Source organism: Cherax quadricarinatus, chromosome 94 (genome assembly GCF_038502225.1).
Source record: "Cherax quadricarinatus isolate ZL_2023a chromosome 94, ASM3850222v1, whole genome shotgun sequence".
NCBI classification, from domain to species: Eukaryota; Metazoa; Arthropoda; class Malacostraca; order Decapoda; family Parastacidae; genus Cherax; species Cherax quadricarinatus.
Window position 1 is genome coordinate 570,001 of NC_091385.1, and position 24,269 is coordinate 594,269.

At 40.6% G+C, this 24,269-nt stretch overlaps 1 protein-coding gene across 2 annotated transcripts in view; it reads left to right on the forward strand.

Moving 5' to 3' along the window:
- The window catches only part of LOC128700862 (protein lethal(2)essential for life), a 47,780-nt gene extending 31,331 nt beyond the window's left edge, over positions 1–16,449 (forward strand). Inside the window, exons 2-7 of one of the 2 annotated variants that reach the window (XM_070104717.1) lie at positions 2,920–3,074; positions 4,208–4,330; positions 6,412–6,501; positions 9,164–9,298; positions 14,318–14,431; positions 15,982–16,449. In XM_070104717.1, coding sequence (XP_069960818.1) covers positions 2,934–3,074; positions 4,208–4,330; positions 6,412–6,501; positions 9,164–9,298; positions 14,318–14,431; positions 15,982–16,131 — 753 coding nt within the window. In that variant the 5' untranslated portion in view covers positions 2,920–2,933 and the 3' untranslated portion in view covers positions 16,132–16,449. The remainder of the gene's footprint in view (positions 1–2,919; positions 3,075–4,207; positions 4,331–6,411; positions 6,502–9,163; positions 9,299–14,317; positions 14,432–15,981) is intronic. The other variant, XM_070104718.1, reaches the window with a different exon arrangement.
- Positions 16,450–24,269: the final 7,820 nt, after the last annotated feature.

Genomic DNA, 24,269 nt, shown 5'->3' on the forward strand with positions numbered 1-24,269 from the left:
CGGTGGGTGGAAACATTTCGACACGTTTCCTTACACCTATTGTCCTGTTCACCTAGCAGCAAATAGGTACCTGGGTGTTAGTCGACTGGTGTGGGTCGCATCCTGGGGGACAAGATTAAGGACCCCAATGGAAATAAGTTAGACAGTCCTCGATGACGCACTGACTTTCTTGGGTTATCCTGGGTGGCTAACCCTCCGGGGTTAAAAATCCCAACGAAATCTTATCTTATCTTATCTTATCACTGTTACTCCTCAATCCATTCTCTCTCTCTCTCTCTCTCTCTCACACACACACACACACACACACACACACACACACACACACACACTGGGAAAGTACTGCAATGGATCAGGGAATACCTGATAGGAAGGAAATAAAGTGTTTCGGTGCATGTGTCAAGTGGGGTTTGACAAGGGTCAGTCCTAGGTCCAGTGCTGTTTCTTGTATAAGTGAATGACATAATGGAAGGGATAGTCAGGTGAAACTAATGGGAAAAATACAAGGGGACAAGGATCAGGTAAGCCTACAAGGAAATCTGGACAGGCTGCAAGCCTGGTCCAACAAATGGCTCCTGGAGTTTAACCCCAGGGGAAGGACAAAGAAGACTAAAGACGGAGTACAGCCTAAGAGGTCAGAGACTGCAAAACTCACTCAAGGAAAAGGATCTTGGGGTGAGCATCATACTGAGCACATCAGCCAAATAACTGCTGCAGCACATGGGCGCCTGGCAAACCTGAGAATAGCTTTTCGACATCTAAGTAAGGCATTCACGGCGCTACACCGTGTACGTCAGGCCCATATTGGAGTATGCGGCACCAGTGTGGAACCCACACCTGGTCAAACATGTTTGTAACAAGACTAGTCCTGGAGATAAGGAGAGAATGTTTAAGATGTGACACAGCAACAAGGGGTCACAACTGGAAGTTGAAAACTCAAACAAGTCACAGGGATGTTAGGAAGTATTTCTTCAGCCATGGAGTTGTCAGGAAGTGGAACACTCTGGAGAGTGATGTAGTAGAGGCAGGATCCATACATAGCTTTATGAAGAGGTATGATGAAGCTCATGGAGCAGGGAGAGAATGGACCTAGTAGTGACCGGTGAAGAGGCGGGGCCAGGAACTATGAATAGACCCCTGCAACCACAATTAGGTGAGTACACACACAAATGCATGCACACATACATATGTACATACCATATTTCACAGCTTATTAGATGCATTTTTCCCATAGAATGTCTCCAAAAATCACCCTGTGTCCTATAAACGGAAGGTCAGCGACAGGAGCTATAAGTTTGGGGTGTGAGGTGGGCTGTAGCTCTCCCAGTTACATCTGATGCCGAGCTATTGAAACTAAAACAAGTCTTATAAACCATGTCTTATAAACCGTTAAGTACAGTACATTCCCCAGGAAGTGGTGCACAACATTAAACCAACACCCAGGTACCTAGTACCTGCTGGGGTGTGATCCCCAGTCACTCAGTGTAAGCTGAGGATGCTATCAATAAAGCCATAAGAAGCTCACATTTTAGCTCTGGTGATGCAAAAAAAAAAAAAAAATAAAAAAAAAAAAAACATGAAAACAATGTTAATTAGACCTGTGCTTCCCAAAGTGACACTCCCTTAGTGCTCTACAGGCTATACGAAAATTTGATACATCTCATCCCCTAGTTCTCCGTATCCAACTTTGGCTACGCCGTATCTCTACCAAACATAAAGATATTGTTTTTTGTTGGGTCCCTGGTCATGTCGACGTACAGGGCAATGAACAGGCAGACACTGCTGCACGGTCAGCAGTACATGACCTACCAATTTCCTATCGAGGTGTTCCATTTCTGGACTATTTTGCTGTAATAGCTACCCACCTTCGCACCCGTTGGCAACAACGTTGGTCAACTCTGCTCGGTAACAAACTTCATTCTATTAAACCGAGCATAGGTTACTGGCCGTCTTCTTGTCATCAGTGCCAAGGTTGGGAGACCACTCTCTCCAGCCTTCCCATTGGTCACACTCGTCTTACTCATGGGTATCTCATGGAGAGGCACCCTGTTCCTCTCTGTGAGCAGTGTCAAGTTCCAGTATCAGTCAGCCACATTCTGTTAGACTGCCCTCTCTATCAACGAGCACGCAGAATTTACCTCCGTCGTCGTCTTTGTTCTACTACTCTCTCTTTACCTTCCCTTCTTGCTGATGGACCCTCCTTTAATCCTGACTCTCTCATTGACTTCTTGACAACGACTGATTTACTCCACAAACTCTGATGATACTTTTCGCACTCCCCTCAGCCCTTTCTAGTTCAGTCTCTTGCTGCCCTTTACCCTTTCACCATCCACTACCCCGCTGTTATCTGTAACCTATTACTCATCCATCTCCCTTTTGCCACCTGATGCCCTCGCTTCCTTCTTGTCCTGCAGCGCTGTATAGTCCTTGTGGCTTAGCGCACCTCTGCAAAAACAGTGATAATGTGCGAGTGTGGTGAAAGTGTTGAATGATGATGAAAGTATTTTCTTTTTGGGGATTTTCTTTCTTTTTTGGGTCACCCTGCCTCGGTGGGAGACGGCCGACTTGTTGAAAAAAAAAAAAAAAAAAATAATAATAATTCCCAAAGTGACAAACTGTTTGTATATAAACTATCATTAGGCTCTTCACAGGATATGAAAACACTGATGATGTTGACTGCTGTGTGTGGCAGGCCCAGCACTGCACTGTCCTGCCATGAAGGACCTGGCTCTTACAGAACCTCTTTCATTCTTCTGTTCATTCTCTAGCAGTTGTTTATTATGACATTATTTGTAGAGACTAATATTTACTCTCAGCTAGAGCCAGAAAAAAATATGAAAATTAAAAGCTAAACTTGTATAGTTGAGATCAGTCTCTGCAGTGCTTAAGTGCTTTAAAGTAATTTCTAACTTAAACTTCAAGTTTCAGATTGAAAGATGGCTTTGATGACAGGAAAGACACTCAGCCTCATCAAGAGAGAGAGCTTCTTTGACGATGCATTCTTCACCGATGCCTGGGAGGATTTTGATAAGGCTGTCCAGTCTATCCTCGACAAGTTTGATAACTCAGGACTTCAGGTAACAAAAGAAATTACAAAATACATACGTATAGCTCTTTTTATTTACCACTTACTCATCCTTTGGATGGTAGTTGAAAGATTACAGAGGTAAGGAACCAGGTTCTAACATTTGATTAGTTAATAAACTTGTAGATGAATGGTTCAAAGAACCGACACATTGTTAAATTAGACACAACACTTGGGTATCTTTATTGAGGAAACGTTTCGCCACACAGTGGCTTCATCAGTCCATACAAAGGAGAAACTTGAAGAACAGGAGGAGAATGAGGTAATCAGTCCCTCAACCTGCCTGCACTTTAAAGGAGGGGTTTGGGATATTGGCAGTTTGGAGGGATATATTGTGTATTTTTATACGTATATACTTCTAAACTGTTGTATTCTGGGCAACTCTTTAAACAGTGATTATGTGTGAGTGAGGTGAAAGTGCTGAATGATGATGAAAGTATTTTCTTTTTGGGTATTTTCTTTCTCTTTGGGTCACCCTGCCTCGGTGGGAGACGGCCGACTTGTTGAAAAAAAAAAAAGCATACACTACTATATAAAAAAGCCTCTTGGTGTGCAGAGCATTTCAGGCAGCATTAAAATTTACCTACAACTCCTGAGCAGTTATACAATTAGGTTAGTTTACTAGAATATGGTTTGCAATCTTTGACATTTTATAAAGTGTAACTGTCCAATATCAGCTGACCCAGGACTGCACCCAGGTCCTTCCCTTGTGACATGAAGGAGCTACCCCACAACTATGATAAAAGTTAACTTAGGCTAGTGCAATAAACTCACTTATTTCCACTAAGTTCCTTTCTAAGAATTATAATATCATCATCATGAGGTAGCACCAAGCCTACAGAGGTCAGACAGCATCTGGGAAACATGTAGTAATTATATTTGATATAAAGGAAGAACAGCTTTATTTCCAGCATCAAGGCACCTCACCCACCCTTTAAGGGAGTTGTAAAGCAAAGAGGAGAGTTTGAGAAAAATTAATCTCATTTCTGAATTCAGTTTCAACAGATAAACTAATCTACTTCCTAGGTGCATATCTAAGACTTTAGTTATGGATAAAGCTTCTAAGAATAACAAATAAATAATACATAATAGTATATAAAGTAAAATGCCTTTTGCCTTACCTAGGTTGATGTGGGATCGCGATCACAGTGTCGGGATGTCTACAGTAAAATCCGCAGCAGCAAAATTGATGAAGATCTCTATGCCTCTCAAGCTCTCCAGATCACTGAGAAGGATGGCAAATTTCAGGTTAGTTGGGTCATATTGCAAAGTGCATGTTGCATCTAGGTTGAAACCTTGTACTAGAGGGACTAGTACCGAACTTGCACACGAAAATCACTCACAAAGAAAGCAAAAGAATTGGCAGACGATGCAACATCCCCCCAATGAAAAGCAGGGGTATCACTAGCACGTTAAGAGACCATACAATAAGTGTCAGGGGCCCGAGACTGTTCAACTGCCTCCCAGCATACATAAGGGGGATTACCAATAGACCCCTGGCAGTCTTCAAGCTGGCACTGGACAAGCACCTAAAGTCGGTACCTGACCAGCCGTGCTTTGGCTCGTACGTTGGTTTGCGTGCAGCCAGCAGTAACAGCCTGGTTGATCAGGCTCTGATCCACCAGGCCGCCGCCTGGTCACAGACCGGGCCGCGGGGGCATTAACCCCCGGAACTCTCTCCAGGTACATGCTAAGGATTATTATTGCTGTTATATTCATGGTGGAGTGCTAAATACTTAGGGGTTATGCAGGACCTGAGGAATATAATACACAGAGAGACTCCTACATACAAACACTCGTGTTGCGAACTTTCGATAATACGAACAATTTACCTCGAAGTAAAAAAATTTGGTGTTAGATTTAGTTCGCAGTCCGTCACATGGTGGTGGCAATGTTGTGCGGGAAGCACCGAGATGTAAACAGTACATAGTAGGTTACTCTAGCGGCACTGTTCATATGTGTACTTATGCTCTCTTCACAAATTCAGTGTTATTTGTGATTGTTATGGTACCAGAACCCAAGCGCTTCCAGACAAAGTTGACAGCAAAGGGGTTCGGTTTGCTTGAAGAATCTGTCATTGTTTGAATCACAGGATCTGAATGTGGAGTGGCACAGCAAGGTTTCAGGAGCTGTCCATGATGCAATTCACTGCTACCATCTCATTTATGAAGAGAAGGAGGAGGCCACCACCCAGACATCCCTAGACTTCAAGAGGGTAGACAAAGACAACTTGCCAGGAGCCCCTGAATCAGTGCCATCAACTTCAGAAGCTACGACATTCAGAGCAACACCTTCTCACCGTCTGTTTTATTAAATTTATATTATTTACAGACTTTATTGTAAATATAAACTTGATTTCATTTAATACACATTATGTTTACTAGTGTACAGTATATATTTTTCTTGTGTTCATATATATGTTTAAACTACAGTACAGTATATACACTTCTGGGTTACTTGATGTTCATATATACATATGCTACACTACTATACAATACAGTGGACCCCCGGTTTACGATCAGCTCCCAATGCGACCAATTATGTAAGTGCGTTTGTATGTGTATGTTTGGGGGTCTGAAATGGACTAATCTAATTCACAATATTCCTTATGGGAACAAATTCGGTCAGTACCGGCACCTGAACATACTTCTGGAATGAAATAATATCGTAAACCGGGGGTCCACTGTACTTGGATTTATGAGCAAATGGACTTACTGAGCCTGTTCGTAAGTAGGGGAGTCTCTGCAATCAGGTTTGCTCCAAGACGAGAAAAGGTGGCTACATTTCCCTGGACCAAGAACCTTCAGTATCAAGGCACCCCTCATTAGATACATACTGAGGAGCTGCATAATTACTGGTAAACATTCAGAACAGAGTATGTCATACTGTGTATAGTATGGACTTTGAAAATAAATACTGTACTTTTTTCTGTAATTTTTCCAGCTAAATTTGTTTTGTAAATAATGCTTTATATTTAGTTATAGGATCACTTTTGTTAGTTTATCACATTAGGTTGAGCCGACTAGAGATAAGTGGTATAAAGGATTCAATGTGTTGATGGAGTGTGAGCAAAGTAACACTTATGAAGGAACTCAAGAAACTAGTTACCCACTGAATGTGAACCCTGAAGGAGATTTTGTCTGGATTATTAGCCCTGAGGGTTAAAAACCCAAGATAACCCAGTAAAGCCATTGCAACATACATACTGTCTGGCTTATTTGAAGTACAGTATATTGTTAGCTCAGGTTTACTTGCATAACACTCAGGTGAATATGATGAATTTTAAAGGGTAGAATTAGATCTCTCTAAAATTATCACTGTTCTTTCAGGCTGTAATGGACGTGAAGGACTTCAGCCCAAATGACCTTCAAGTACGGGTGGTAGATGACCGTGTTGTGGTTGAGGGAAAGTACTGCAAGGTAAATGACCTTCAAGTATGAGTGGTAGATGACTGTGTTGTGGTTGAGGGCAAGCACTGCAAGGTAAATGACCTTCAAGTATGAGTGGTAGATGACTGTGTTGTGGTTGAGGGCAAGTACTGCAAGGTAAATGACCTTCAAGTATGAGTGGTAGATGACTGTGTTGTGGTTGAGGGCAAGCACTGCAAGGTAAATGACCTTCAAGTATGAGTGGTAGATGACTGTGTTGTGGTTGAGGGCAAGCACTGCAAGGTAAATGACCTTCAAGTATGAGTGGTAGATGACTGTGTTGTGGTTGAGGGCAAGCACTGCAAGGTAAGCCTTAGGAAAAGTAGAGTTAAATTGTCACAAGTAAAGTGATAAATTTGGGCAAATCCATTCAGTGTAATATCAGATACAGTTGTGGGAAGAAAGTCATTAAGACTAAAACAAAGTAAAATGCAGCAAATTGAGAGAATATTTATTTAGTTTCACTGTTAATATCATTACCTTGATGGATCCTCAACATAAAGCTGCCTTTATTCCCTCACCAACAGATTCATCTTGTCTTGCATAAAGCCATCTTCTGATACATCTACATACATTTTTTTTTTTTTAATTAACACATCGACTGTCTCCCACCTAGGCAGGGTGGCCTGAAAAAGAAAGACTTTTATCATCATTCACTCCATCACTGTCTTGCCAGAGGCATGGTTACACTACAGTTATAAAACTGCAACATTAACACCCTTCCTTCAGAGTGTAGACACTGTACTTCCCATCTCCAGGACTCAAGTCCGGCCTGCCGGTTTCCCTGAATCCCTTCATAAATGTTACCCTGCTTACACTCCGACAGCACGTCAAGTCCTAAAAGCCACTTGTCTCCATTCACTTCTGTCTAACATGCTCATGCATGCTTGCTGGAAGTTCGAGCCCCTCGCACACAAAACCTCCTTTACTCCCTCCCTCCAACCTTTCCTAGGCCAACCCCTACCCTGCCTTTCCTCCACTACAGACTTGTACACTCTCGAAGCCATTCTATTTCCTTCCATTCTCTCTCCATTTTCTCTATCAGGTGCCTCTTGTAATGTCTCAGTACACTTTCAGACACAGTTCTGTAATTCTGTTGCTCTTAACACATTTGCAATTCTTTGATTCTACTATGTAATTCTAAAAATAATCTCACTCTCGTCTTTAAAATTCTTACTACAGTATTTAGCACTTGTTTTACCTTGAATATGCAAACTGCAACTTGCATCTTTTTTTCAGTCTTATATTTTTTTATTATTAACACACTAGCCGATTCCCACCAAGGCAGGGTGGCCCGAAAAAGAAAAACTTTCACCATCATTCACTCCATCACTGTCTTGCCAGAAGGGTGCTTTACACTACAGTTTTTAAACTACAACATTAACACCCCTCTTTCAGAGTGTAGGCACTGTACTTCCCATCTCCAGGACTCAAGTCCGGCCTGCCGGTTTCCCTGAATCCCTTCATAAATGTTACTTTGCTCACACTCCAACAGCACGTCAAGTATTAAAAACCATTTGTCTCCATTCACTCCTACCAAACACGCTCATGCATGCCCGCTGGAAGTCCAAGCCCCTTGCACACAAAACCTCCTTATACTCTTTCATAATCAAAACCAAAAACATGGAAAGTATTTTCACTGTTATTAGCTCAAAAGTAGAGGTTGATATTACTAAAAGATGTATAGAAGTTGGTGTTTTGAGATTGGGAAGCAGGGGTTATGTTTATCATGATTGTAACCAATACTTCCTGGACCTGTACCTTGACACCAACCTGAAATTCACTACCCATATCCAACACATAGCAAAAAAAGTATCCAAAACAGTTGGGATCTTCTCCAAGATACGTTACTACACCCCACAATCAGCCCTACTCACACTATACAGTGGACCCCCGGTTAATGATATTTTTTTCATTCCAGAAGTACGTTCAGGTGCCAGTACTGACCAAATTTGTTCCGTAAGGAATATTGTGAAGTAGATTAGTCCATTTCAGACCCCCAAACATACACATACAAATGCACTTACATAAATACACTTACATAATTGGTCGCATTCGGAGGTAATCGTTAAGCGGGGGTCCACTGTACTATTCACTTGTCTATCCCTACGTCACCTATGCTATTTGTGCCTGGGGATCAACATGGCTGACGTTAAATTCTGAGATTATACTGTAATTGACATTGTAGTAAATGTGCTAAAACACATTATTAACCATTGTAAGTTATAAGTACAGTGGACCCCCGGTTAATGATATTTTTTCACTCCTGAAGTATGTTCAGGTGCCAGTACTGACCGAATTTGTTCCCATAAGGAATATTGTGAAGTAGATTAGTCCATTTCAGACCCCCAAACATACACGTACAAACGCACTTACATAAATACACTTACATAATTGGTCGCATTCAGAGGTAATCGTTATGCGGGGGTCCACTGTAGTTAGTTTATTTTGAAGCTGCCTGACATGCTCTGCATAACCAAAGGCTTTCTGTAAAGTATGTCAGTAATGTCATCTATTCTTTTGTAGAAATAAAACTTATCATTTATCACTAGTTAATTCCAGAAACTTTTATGTAAATACTTACATTGTTAATAACAGAGGTCTTTCATTAGCAACTAATTTTTCATATTCCCATGTGTATGCTGCCTTCCAGAAATCTGAAGATGGTTCCACCGTGTCATCAAAATCATTCTACAAGGAGTTCACGCTGCCTAATAATGCCGACATTGACGCAGTCTCCACTGCACTCTCTAAGGACGGTGTCCTCACTGTCAAGGCTCCAAAGAGGGTATGTCTGACAGAGCAACAAATTTATTAAAACAATAAATGCTTTAGTTTTCTTCTTTTTTTATATTTAGTAAACTCCAGGCATTTTAGTTGACTTTTACAACATGTATGGTTCATTCCACTTCCCCATGGATATGAAAGGAAAATAATAAGAACAAGAACTATTAAGAAAAAATCAAAGAAAACTCAGATGAGTGTGTATACATAAATGTGTACATGCATGTGTAGTGTGACCTAACTAAGTAAAATTAGCAAGATACAGTGGAACCTCAAATATCGAACTGCTCCCAACTCAACCAGTTATGTAAGTGTATTTTTATAAGTACTTTTATAAGTGTATTTTTGAGGGTCTGAAATGAACTAATCTAATTTACATTATTCCTGATGGGAATAAATTAATTTAGTAACAGCACTCGAACAGCCGTCTGGAACAAAGAAAGTTTGATATTTGAGGTTCCACTGTATACCTGTTATCTCGTATGTCTGAGACAGAAAAAAAGACACCATCACGTAAAACAAATACAGGTTTCTGTCTTACACTCATTTGGCAGGACAGTAGTACCTTCCTGGGTGGTTGCTGTGTACCAGCCTACTACTTATATAAACATCAGCCGAATTACTGTGACAGCGTATGTGTGCCCGGCATAAGTAGGTATGTAAGTTTATTCAGGTATACACAAATACAGTTACATAGATTATCATACATAGCAGCGTATGTGTAGAGAACCTGGGATAACCAATAAAGTCAGACAGTGACTTATTTCCATTGGAGTCCTTTAGTCGAGAACATTCTGATATCTCATCACAGGGTCTTTCACGAGTTAATTTAATATCTTAGTTATCTGAGATCTACCATCAGAGACCTAATGCTCCACAGATCAATCTTTGATTGACTCTTGGGGTCCAGACGTTCTCCAGATTGAACTTTTTATTATGGTTAGCCAGACTTGAGTCCTGGAGGTGGGAAGTACAATTCCTGCACTTTAAAGGAGGGGTTTGGGATATTGACTGTTTGGAGTGACATCTAAACTGGCATATCTGGGTGCCTCTGTAAAGACAGTGATTGTGTGAATGATGGTGTTGAATGATGGTGAGAGTGTTTCTTTCTTTTTTTTGGGTCACCCTGCCTTTGTGGGAGACAGGTGACATGTTGAAAAAAAAAAGAAAAGAAAAATGCATTAGTTGAAATTACACATTACTTAAGCCGAATTAATATGCCTAGAGTTGATATATCTTAACTCGTTGATTGTCCGTCATGTAGAACTGTATCATTGAGGCAAGGACTCATCACATAGACCTGCCAGTGTTCATCACATTGAACTACGTCATTGAGGACGCATCATTGAATAGGACACACGTACAGAGAAAATGGTTTATTGTGACAATAATTATGTAGAATTGTACAGTCAGCTTGATGACGTTATACACTAACCTAAATATTATTACAAAAGCTTGTTCTATCCCTCTGTCTTTTCTTCATTACTGTCAGCAGTATACCTTGGCATCCAAAATATAACTGATATGGCATGTAGAGTGGATGGAATGAAATAGAATGACTTCGAGAGTTTACAAATCTGTAGTGGAGGGAAGGCGGGGGTATGGGTCGGCCTAGGAGAGGTTTGAGGGAGGGGATAAAGGAGGTTTTGTGTGCGAAGGGATTGGACTTCCAGCAAGCGTGCGTGAGCGTGTTAGATAGGAGCAAATGGAGACAAATGGTTTTTATGACTTGACGTGCTGTTGGAGTGTAAGCAAGGTAACATTTATCAAGGGATTCAGGGAAACCAGCAGGCCGGACTTGAGTCCTGGAGATGAGAAGTACAGTGTCGGCACTCTGAAGGAGGGGTGTTAACCCTTTCAGGGTCCGTCCCGTAGATCTACGGCTGGTCGGTGAGTGTCCAAACCGTAGATCTACGCCAAAATTCTAGCGCCGTCAAATTTAGCGCGAAAGCGCTCATAGGCCTACATATGAGAGAATGGGTCTGCGCGGTGGGTGTGCGCCATAAACAAAAAATCTAGGCGCCTGCATAGCATTGTGGGAACGCCGGCTCAGTCACCCTTGTTCACCATGTCTCGTCGCAAGTCAGCTCTCACTCCCCGGAAAATTGGGACTCTCCTCTTCCTGTCTGATAGTTCTGACACTGATGGAAGTGGAAATGAAGACGAATTCTACGGCTTTGATGAGTTAGTGACCGAAAATAATGACCAGGATATCGATAATAGTGCAGAAAACCCCGACGATCCTCGACCTTCTACCTCTGGTGTGGGCACTCGTGACTCACGGTCGGTTGTTCCTAAACGTAAGAGAAAACTAATATTTTCCCGTGGTCTGGCCTCTGACTTCAGTAATGACGATGATTCTGACGTGGATTGTGATTTTATTGCGCTCGACGATCATTCGAGTAGTGATAGTGAGGAAACATATTCACCAGTGAAGCGTCGGTATGTGCGCCGCCGCATGCGCTCGGGTAGTGTACCCTATGCTATGCCCAGGGGACGGAGTACATCCCGTAGTACATCCCGGAGTACATCCCGTGGCCCTACACCCGTTTTAGGTAGTGATAGTGAGGATGATGTGGCTACACTTGGCATGGATGGGCCACAGACATCAGTGGATGGTGTTAGTGGGGCTGGTGGTGGTAGTGGCACCGCCATGCGTGACTCGCTGTGCCACGCGGGAACCCACGCTGCTGACTCGTCAGTTCAAGGACAAAGCGGAGCGTCACCCACCAGCCCGCCACAACCACCCGTACAACCAGCCTATGATGTCCAGTATCCACCAGCAAACCGTATCTGGGATTGGCAGCAAAATCCCAATTTTGTTCCCAGCCCTCACCACTTTGATGACTCGCAAAGTGGAATTCTACCTACCTGTCCCCTTGGAACCACGGCCAATGAACTGGAATTCTTTGAATTATTCTTTGACCAGCCATTGATGGAAACTATTGTCAGGGAAAGTAATAAGTATTTTCAGTACACCATGGCAAATACGATCTTATCACCACAGTCAAGACTACACAGGTGGAAAGAGACGACTGTTGCAGAAATGTATTTGCTTTTTGCAACAATAATGCTTATGCCTCACGTCTATAAGCATAATATAAAAGCATACTGGTCCACAGATCGGCTAATTTGTACCCCATCCTTCAGTGAAATAATACCAGTGAACAGGTTTATCTTACTGTTACGTATGTTGCACTTCTCTGACAAAACCAGGCCTGACAGAAGTGACAGGTTATACAAGATTAGAAATGTTTTCATGTATCTCAAACAAAAGTTCAGGATATACTTTTATCCATTCAAGAATCTTGTAATTGACGAGTCTTTGATTTTGTTCAAAGGTAGACTGTCATTCAAGCAGTATATACCGAGCAAGAGGAACCGCTTTGGTATAAAATTGTTTGTACTCTGTGATTGTGACAGTGGCCTGGTGTTGGATATTGTTGTATACACGGGTAGTAAAACATTGAAAGATACCAAGATGTTATTGGGTATATCAGGTGACGTAGTGAGAAACATGATGGCACCTTATCTTGGTAAGGGCCATACATTATATACCGATAACTGGTACACAAGCCCATTACTCAGTGATTTCATGCGAGTGAACAAGACAGATGTGTGTGGCACAGTGCGTTCTAATCGTAAACATATGCCCAGGCTCAACGCAGGTGTTCGTGGTGATGACGTGCAGGTGTTTACTGCCAATGACATCATGGCATTACGGTGGCATGACAAACGAGATGTCACATTGTTGACAACCATTCACCATAATGAAATGCAAGACAGTGGCAAAGTTGATCGAGTGACTAATGAACGTATTCGAAAACCAGTGACAGTGATTGATTATACACAAAACATGCGCTTGGTTGACAAGTGTGACATGCAGATTGGTTTTGTTGACTGTGTTCGTAAGAGTTACAAGTGGTACATGAAACTTTTCTTCCATCTCATGGACATTTCAATGCTGAATGCATATAATATGTACCAAATAAAGACTGGTAACAGACCACCGTATGGTGAATTTTGTTTGTCTGTTGTCAGACAACTCATAATGAAGTACCAGGTAACAACACCTGCAATACAACATGGTCCTCGAATTCATCACAATATACCCAAGCGTTTGAGAAGAGAAGGTGATCATTTCATAATACAGCTTCCTTCAACTCAAAAGAAATTTGCTCAGAAGAGATGCATTGTCTGTGCACAAACAAAACGACGGCAACAAAGACGCAAAGACACTCGGTTTATGTGTGAGGAATGTAAGGTGCCTCTGTGCATGGTGCCTTGTTTCAAGGAGTTCCACAAGCTCCAGCAGTTCTAAAACCATGTCCAGTGATTGTAAATATGTAAATATATGATAGAACATTAGTATTATACAATATTTGTGCATGTTTATTGTAATAAACAACAGTGGTAAACAATAATATGATAATAACTTTAGTGCGGTTATTGTGTTCAATACAGTGAGTTTATATATATAAATTATATACAGTATTGGTCTCTCAGGCCCCAAATGTTAGTAGGAATAGAAAAAAATTGGAAAAGAAAAGAAAAAACAACTAAAACAACAAAATAATATAATACGCGTATGTGGAATTCGTCGATGTTGCCGCCACCACATCATTTTCTACAAACTTCTTGGCACTGTATCTCGGTAAGTACTGATCAGATTCTAATTTTTTTTGTTTTATTACCTTCACAAAAATATGCTCTTTAATTCTGTAAGAAAAAATAATTTTTTTTTTTTTCAAAATTTCTTGGACACTGGTGCGTGACTTCAGATTTTGGCCTTGGACCCTGAAAGGGTTAATGTTGCAGTTTTATAACTGTAGTGTAGGCATGCCTCTGGCAAGACAGTGATGGTGTAAATGATGTTGAAAGTTTTTCTTTTTCAGGCCACCCTGCCTTGGTGGGAGACGGTCGATGTGTTTATAAAATAAAATGACATTTAATACAATCTTGTAACAACTTTTTTTTTAATTATTATTATTGCTACTGTTGTTATTGTTGTGTTGTTTTACAGGAAGGTGATGGTGCCAAGCCTGCTGGAGCTCTCACCACCTCCACCTCCACAGTACAACAATCATCATCTTCCGTCCAACAATCTTCTTCAGTTTCCTCAAGCTCAGTTAAGAAGGTGAAAATGTTGTAGATCTTTGTATTTCAAACATGTATAAATGTGTTATCTTTCCATTTTCTGTTAAACACTGATTATATAACCTGGAGGTTAGGTTACCTGGAGGTTATTCCGGGGATCAACGCCCCTGCGGCCCGGTCCATGACCAGGCCTTATTCTCTGCTGCTTCTATGCTTGGATGATCTTGCATATCTTTTAGTGCAGACAAAATTACAAGACTAGTTTACTGGGTGGCTAAAGATAGTGTTGTGTGTAGCACATGCTCACATGTATTGTTTGCACTGCAGTTGTTGGTAGCAATTCCTTGATTTTGTCTGATTCTTAGTGTAATTTGCTAACAATTAATTTGTCAACAGCCATAACTATTGATAAGTTAATAGAGGTGTCAGATGACTTAATCAGAGATACTAGAACAAAGTTCCTTTGTGGCAGAGCAAGAGCTAATGCATTTTTATTTGATTCTTGAAAAATTGCAAAGCACATGAAACAACTTTGCTTGCATGAAATGTTTAAAGAAGACAGCCAAGAAGAAGGCTTATCAGTAGTAGGCCTATATCTGAAAATCCTGTGGCTTCAAGTACCTCAGATGAACTCCATGAAACATCACAAATGCACGATGAAACAGTCAACTATAAAATGGACAGCAATCATGACAGCCCTCAACTTCTAGACCTTTGTAATTACTTATACATTTCCAATAAAACCGTAAAGTTTACCACTTTAGGAGTGTTAGTACAGTGGACCCTCTCCTAACGATGGCATTGCCTAACGTTAAATTCGGGTAACGACACATTTAACGCTAACATTTTGCCTCGGCTAACGCTAAAATACTCGCCTAACGTTATTCGGTCTCAGGTACCAATTAATATCGCTAGGCGAGGGTCCACTGTACCGCAGCATTCTTTGTAAGTATGGTAATTAATAAACCTGTTTTATTTATACTAACGTTGAATTAAAGTTTCTAGCAGTCTATGGTGAGTCAGAGGTGTAGTGTTGAATTATCATAGTGTGACCTCTGTTGATCTGGCAAAATTGACATTTTGGCAAGGCCTAGGAACCAAGGGAACAGAATTATTCCTCCGTAAGTCATGCGTGTTGTAAGAGGCGACTAACATGCCGGGAGCAAGGGGCTAGTAACCCCTTCTCCCGTATAAATTACTAAATTTAAAAAGAGAAACTTTTGTTTTTCTTTTTGGGCCACCCTGCCTCGGTGGGATGTGGCCGGTTTGTTGAAAGAAGAAGAAGAAAAAGGGAAACTTGTTTTTCTTTTTGGGTCACCCTGCTTCGATGGGAAACAGCCGATGTGTTAAAAAAATAGTATGTATATGGAGAGGGAGAGAGATGGAGAGAGAGAGAGAGAGACAGAGATGTTAACCAGAATTAGTAGATAGATTGGCAAATACGGTAGTATTTAAATAGATAATATATTTAGATACCTAGAAAAGTGTAAGTACATAAACTATATGGAACCAAGAGGAAACTTGGCATTTGTTGCATTGCTTGATGATGATAAAATGTGGTTACTATTAAGCCTTTCTTCCTGCCCACAGGTTTCCATGTCCTCATCGTCTACATTTTCGTCGTCTTCATCTTCCAGCTTCTCTAACAAGAGTTCCCTCGATGACATGGCCAAAGACATGCAAGACCGTCTTGTCTTTTCTCACGAGAATGTTAACCTGAAGCTCCCTGGAGGACAGTAAACTAGTTGATACCAGAGTAGAAGCAGAGCATAAGATTTCTTCAAACTGAAACAATGGTATACCTTAGAAGACATAAAAACATGAGCTTTCAGACATCGCATAAAATTTAACTAAATATATTGCAAACAATTAACCAAAAAACAGGAAGTAAAAAAAAAGACAACAGAACTAGAGGCGCAGAAAACAGTATTGCAAAGCTTCAGAACAGTAAACCCTGATCATTGTGAGTGGCTTGTAAATACTGATATACAGTTCAGTAAACATTTTTCATAATGTATGAGTAAAATAAACTTTGTGGAAATTATAAGAGAAAACAAATATTTTCTTACATCTTATAACATTTGAATGTCAAATACAGTGGAACCTCAAATATAGAACTTTCTTCGGTCCAGAAGGCTGTTCAAGTGTCGCTACCGAACGAATTTATTCCCATCAGGAAAAATGTAAATTAGATTAGACCATTTCAGACCCTCAAAAATACACTTATAAAAGCACTTACAAAAATACACTTACATAATTGGTCGAGTTGGGAGCAGTCCGATTTTTGAGGTTCCACTGTATACTTCTTACTATATTCCACCAAGTTAATGCAATCCTATTTGCCCAAGAGATATTTCCAGAGTATTTGGTATGATCATTAAGGATGGGTTTGGGATATTGGCAGTTTGGAGGGATATGTAGTGTATGTTTATACGTATATGCTTCTAAACTGTTGTATTCTGAGCACCTCTGCAAAAACAGTGATTATGTGTGAGTAAGGTGAAAGTGTTGAATAATGATGAAAGTATTTTCTTTTTGGGGATTTTCTTTCTTTTTGGGTCACTGCCTTGGTGGGAGATGGCCGACTTGTTAAAAAAAAAAAATGCAGACAATAACAGATGTTAGTGGAATGCTATAAGGCATTCCACTAACACAGAATGCTTTGATATGCTGTTGGAGTGTGAGCAAGGTAACATTTATGAAGAGATTCAGGGACACACTTGATACACTATTATACATGTAACTAAATACAGTGGACGCCCGCTTAACAATCACCTCCCAATGCGACCAATTATGTAAGTGTATTTATGTAAGTGCGTTTGTACGTGTATGTTTGGGGGTCTGAAATGGACTAATCTACTTCACAATATTCCTTATGGGAACAAATTCGGTCAGTACTGGCACCTGAACATACTTCTGGAATGAAAAAATATCGTTAACCGGGGGTCCACTGTACCTATAATCAACTATTATGTTGCTGCATAAGAGTAAACTAAATCATTACAATGTACAGTAGAACCCCGTATCCATGGATCTGGTATCCACAGTTTCAGTTATTCATGGTTTACTGTGGCCCAAAAATAACCCTTAATTTTGCTTAACCAAAGTGCAAAAGTAGTGATGGTGGCAGATCTTCAAAGCTTATGCCGTGAAGTGCTTCCCATCAATGGAAAAAGTGCTAATTCTAGACTTATTTTGGACAATTTATCAATTAAACTTATCATAGGTGTACATTTTTTTTTTCAATAAACCGGCCGTATCCCACCAAGGCGGGGTGGCCCTAAAAGAAAAACAAAAGTTTCTCTTTTTAAATTTAGTAATTTATACAGGAGAAGGGGTTACTAGCCCCTTGCTCCCAGCACTGGGCTAGTAACCCCTTCTCCTGTATAAATTACTAAATTTAAAAAGAGAAACTTTCGTTTTTCTTTTTGGGGCACCCTGCCTTGGTGGGATATAGCCAGTTTGTTAAAAGAAGAAGCAGCAGCTAAGAGTAAACTAAATCATTACAATATATCACTACGTATCAAATCCTCTATCAGTTTCATATAGAATAATTCAAGTAGGACAACAAGCTGACTTACTTAAATATGTAAGTTACAGATGCAGGTCCATACCAATCACCTGCTTTCCCAGCTTTTGTCCAGAATGAACCAAGTTATGTAGAGAGAGTGGACAGTGTGGGGAAGGAGAGTCACCCAGCCAGTGCACAATGCAACGGTGAATAAGATTATCTGCTCCCTGCGCTGAATTCTTGTTATATCTCCAGTCTGTAAAATAATATACAGATCACTTGTACATTTTTTAAATAATTTAACCTATTATGTGCTACAGTACATCATTTACCATCTTTGTAAAATGTACGTCATAAGAGTCAAGATTAATATTGTTAAATAAATAGACACAGATGCAACTAATGTGACATTTTATTGTGGCAGTGTTTCGTTCTTCAGAAGCTTTGTCAAGCTGTGATGTTTGACAACAGCTTTGTCAAGCTGTGATGTTTGACAACAGCTTTGTCAAGCTGTGATATTTGACAACAGCTTTGTCAAGCTGTGATGTTTGACAACAGCTTTGTCAAGCTGTTATGTTTGACAACAGCTTTTTCAAGCTGTGATGTTTGACAACAGCTTTGTCAAGCTGTTATGCTTGACAAAGTTCCTGAAGAGCGAAACATTACCACAGTAAAATGTCACATTAGTTGCATCTGTCCATTTACCTATTATTTTGTCGGTAATTCTACCATTATTAATATGATTAATATTATTAGATTCATGGCAGTGCTAAACCCACTCTGGACATACAATGACTACAAAAGACAAAGGCACAGTTCCATGACTGGAACAATACACAAATAACCCGCACATAGGAGAGGCTTATTGTGATGTTTTAATCCTACTTGGACCATTTACAAAGTCACTGTGTGACTCTGTAAATTGTCCAAGTGGGATCAAAACATCATAAGCTTCTCTCCAATGTGCAGGTCATTTGTGTAATGACTACAAAATGCACAACCCATGTGTGGCTTTGTCTAACAAAGGCCTGAAATGCACTGTATCCTGGTGGCTTTCTTTGTGGCTAACAATATTTTATTACATATAAACTACATTACCTGTACACTGCATAAAAGAAACAAAGTACAGGAGGGCCTCACATATACAGCACAAGAGGGCCCCACATATACAGCACAAGAGGGCCCCACATATACAGCACAAGAGGGCCCCACATATACAGCACAAGAGGGCCCCACATATACAGCACAAGGGCCTCACATATACAGCACAAGAGGGCCCCACATATACAGCACAAGAGGGCCCCACATATACAGCACAAGAGGGCCCCACATATACAGCACAAGGGCCTCACATATACAGCACAAGGGCCTCACATATACAGCACAAGAGGACCCCACATATACAGCACAAGAGGGCCCCACATATACAGCACAAGAGGGCCCCACATATACAGCACAAGGGCCTCACATATACAGCACAAGAGGGCCCCACATATACAGCACAGGATGGCCGCACCTATATGTGGGGCACCTCTTCTGTGTTCTAAGTTCTCGCTGACTTTCAACCGAGTCGTCGTTCCACACGCTGGCAGGTAAAACACAATGAAAACTGCCTCAATTTGAGGTGCTGTATATGCACGGTCTTATTTGAATTTGAGTTTATATGTAACTACAATTGTTTTTGTGAGAGACCTTAAGTAACATCAAGAAATCTCCTTCAAGGAAATACATAATGTCAATGAAGATTTACTGCTCTGTTACTCTGAATGGAACATTAACACTGATTATATTGGTCAAATATTGTCACTGATCTAAATATGTATTTTTTTTTTATTGCAACCAAAAATACAATAGACTGAGTGAGGCTACCCTCTGGATATACATTTACAGTTGACTTACACTTCCTACTGGATATAATTTACATCCAGCTGACTTACACTTCCAACTGGACACACATTTACACCCAGTTGATTTACACTTCCAACTGGACACATTTACAACAAGTTGGTTTACATCACCTACTGGACAAACATATCATGCTGCTTTAGTTTAGGTTAGGTAAGGTTTGTCAGGATTCCTGTCAGATATACATACCATGGTACCTAAGAATTCCTACACAACGTATTTACACCTGTTCACTTAGGCTTCCTGCTACACTTACTTTTACATTATAGTGATTTATGCTACCTATCACAAACATTGATGCTACCTACCACACAAACACTGATACTACTACCACCATACAAACATTGATGTGGTGTTAAGTGTAAGGTTTTCATTTGAAAATATGTATGTACTTATAGAATAAAAGATATCCAAGACATTTTAACTCACCCTGGCTTTAATTTGTGTCTCTTATTACTTAATACAGATAAAATCAAACAATGTACAACACGGCAACAACTTACAAACACAACCATATACAGTGGACCCCTGGTTTACGATATTTCATTCCAGAAGTATGTTCAGGTGCCAGTACTGACCGAATTTGTTCCCATAAGGAATATTGTGAATTAGATTAGTCCATTTCAGACCCCCAAAGATACACGTACAAACGCACCTACATAAATACACTTACATAATTGGTCGCATTGGGAGGTGATCGTAAACCAGGGGTTCACTGTATTATAACAAACTTTCCAGACATTTACAGTAAAACCTCAGTATAATGGACTAAAAGGGGGTGTCTGTTATATCAGAATAATTAAAAAAAAATTGCAATAAAATGCACTCTACTGTATCCCTAATATAGTACTACTTATTACACAATTTGGGTATATGTACTTGCATAAGCACTTAAAATAACTAAAAGTACAATTTACTCGGAATTTTGACCATGCATATTTTTAAAAGTCTGTTATAAAAAGTGTTTACTGTATAAGGTGGGCAAGGAAATTGGTCTATTATCACTTCTGTCAAACTATTTCATCAGTGATTAATCTCTCAATTAATTTCCATGTCATATCCAGTAAAGAGCTTGAATAGTTTAGCTCTGGTGAGAAAGTGGGATGAGAGAATTAGCCAGCATCATCTGTCCTGTCCTTACAACCCTAGCCACAGTCAGTGGTCGGGGCAGAGTCTTGCAATGTTGCAAACTGTTGCTGGTATGTGCACCACACTAGACTGTGCAAGTGCTCCTTCAAGGCCTCCATACCATGCTTCTCAACCTCTAGAATCAAAATGTTAATAGGAAAAAATGGCCAATTCCAAACATTTAGCTATTTTGGAATCTCAGGGACAAGATAAGATAAGATAAGATAAGATTTCGTTTGGATTTTTAACCCCGGAGGGTTAGCCACCCAGGATAACCCAAGAAAGTCAGTGCGTCATCGAGGACTGTCTAACTTATTTCCATTGGGGTCCTTAATCTTGTCCCCCAGGATGCGACCCACACCAGTCGACTAACACCCAGGTACCTATTTGCTGCTAGGTGAACAGGACAATAGGTGTAAGGAAACGTGTCGGAATTTCCACCCGCCGGGAATCGAACCCGGGCCCTCCGTGTGTGAAGCGGGAGCTTTAGCCACCAGACCACCGGGCCACCTATATTATAATCCACTTACATTATAATCCACACAGCTATCAAAACCTAGGTATAAATAAATGAACATTTTTTAAATTAGACATGTGCCGCTATATATACTTATTTCTTAGTTATTGCTGTACTGGACTGAAGACACTCGTAGCTAAACATTTCCTCTAATAAATGTCTTCAACTGTACATTTTTAACATTATAAACCACACAACTATCATAACCTACTTATAAATGAGCATTTTTTAAATTACTCTGCTATTTTGAATTTTCATAGACATTATAATCCACACAGCTATCACAACCTACTTATACATAAATGAACATCTTTTAAACTGCTCTATCTCACAATTCATATTTTTTTCAACTACACAAATGTTACATTACCTTCCTGTGAATTATCTTCATCTTGACCTAAACATTTATGATAGACAACATCCCAGCAGGTACACGGGGGAATCCTGGCAGAAATTTTTCAGATTAACCGCCCAACCTGAAAAAAATCCAGACTGTAATCTCCTACTTATCATTGGTAACCACAGTAATCCTACAGATTTAAGCCTACAAAGCAAGACAGTCAGTCATTTTTCCAATTAAGCACAGTGAATTTTTTTAAATAATTTTTTATCATCACAGTACCAACAATACCACCAGTCCGATAACATTCTTCTTTGCAAATATACAGGGTCTAAAGCCAGCAACAAACAACAAAATACCTTTCATCCATGGACTGCTTGCAGAGGCAAAGGCAATGTTCGCGGCTTTCACTGAGACCCACATAAAGGATCACTTGGACAACGAAATATGGATCCCAGGTTACAACCTATACAGATGTGACAGAGTGAACAGGCAAAAGGGGGGGGTTGGCCTGTACATTGCAGAGTCACTTGTTTGCACAGAACTGCTTAATGCCTCAAATGACGTAGTGGAAGTTTTAGCAGTAAAGGTCGAGAACCAAAACCTAGTCATTGTGGTAGTCTACAAGCCTCCGGATGCAACATCCCAGCAATTCCAGGAACAGCTGTTAAAAATTGACCACTGTCTGGAAAATCTTCCAGCTCCTGCACCCAACATCTTGCTCCTGGGGGATTTCAACTTAAGGCACCTAAAATGGAGGAATATAGCAAATAATATTGTTGCAGTAATAACACCAGGAGGCAGCTCTGATGAAAACTCACACTCACATGAGCTTTTAAATCTCTGCACAAAATTCAATTTAAACCAGCAAATAATAGAGCCTACTAGACTGGAGAATACACTAGACCTCATCTTCACTAACAATGATGATCTGATAAGAAATGTCACCATATCAAAAACAATATACTCAGATCACAACATAATTGAGGTTCAGACATGTATGCGTGGAGCCCCAGACCGACAAAATAAGACTAGTCACGAGGGAGCATTCACCAAATTCAACTTCAATAACAAAAACATAAAGTGGGACCAAGTAAACCAAGTCCTAACCGATATAAGCTGGGAAGATATACTAAGCAACACAGACCCAAACTTATGCCTAGAACAGATTAACTCGGTGGCACTCGATGTATGCACAAGGCTTATTCCTCTAAGAAAAAGGAGGAGTAGATGTAAAATAGAAAGAGACAGGCGCTCCCTTTACAGGCGACGGAAAAGAATAACAGAGCGGCTAAAAGAGGTCAATATATCTGAAATGCGCAGGGAGACACTGGTCAGAGAAATAGCAAGCATCGAACTTAAGCTAAAAGAATCCTTTAGGAGTCAGGAATCGCGGGAAGAACTAAAAGCCATAAATGAAATCGAAATAAACCCAAAGTATTTCTTCTCCTATGCCAAATCAAAATCGAGAACAACGTCCAGTATTGGGCCCCTACTTAAACAAGATGGGTCCTACACAGATGACAGCAAGGAAATGAGTGAGCTACTCAAGTCCCAATATGACTCAGTTTTTAGCAAGCCGCTAACCGGACTGAGAGTCGAAGATCAAAATGAATTTTTTATGAGAGAGCCACAAAATTTGATTAACACAAGCCTATCCGATGTTATCCTGACGCCAAATGACTTCGAACAGGCGATAAATGACATGCCCATGCACTCTGCCCCAGGGCCAGACTCATGGAACTCTGTGTTCATCAAGAACTGCAAGAAGCCCCTATCACGAGCCTTTTCCATCCTATGGAGAGGGAGCATGGACACGGGGGTCGTCCCTCAGTTACTAAAAACAACAGACATAGCCCCACTCCACAAAGGGGGCAGTAAAGCAACAGCAAAGAACTACAGACCAATAGCACTAACATCCCATATCATAAAAATCTTTGAAAGGGTCCTAAGAAGCAAGATCACCACCCATCTAGAAACCCATCAGTTACACAACCCAGGGCAACATGGGTTTAGAACAGGTCGCTCCTGTCTGTCTCAACTACTGGATCACTACGACAAGGTCCTAAATGCACTAGAAGACAAAAAGAATGCAGATGTAATATATACAGACTTTGCAAAAGCCTTCGACAAGTGTGACCATGGCGTAATAGCGCACAAAATGCGCGCTAAAGGAATAACAGGAAAAGTCGGTCGATGGATCTATAATTTCCTCACTAACAGAACACAGAGAGTAGTCGTCAACAGAGTAAAGTCCGAGGCAGCTACGGTGAAAAGCTCTGTTCCACAAGGCACAGTACTAGCTCCCATCTTGTTCCTCATCCTCATATCCGACATAGACAAGGATGTCAGCCACAGCACCGTGTCTTCCTTTGCAGATGACACCCGAATCTGCATGACAGTGTCTTCCATTGCAGACACTGCAAGGCTCCAGGCGGACATCAACCAAATCTTTCAGTGGGCTGCAGAAAACAATA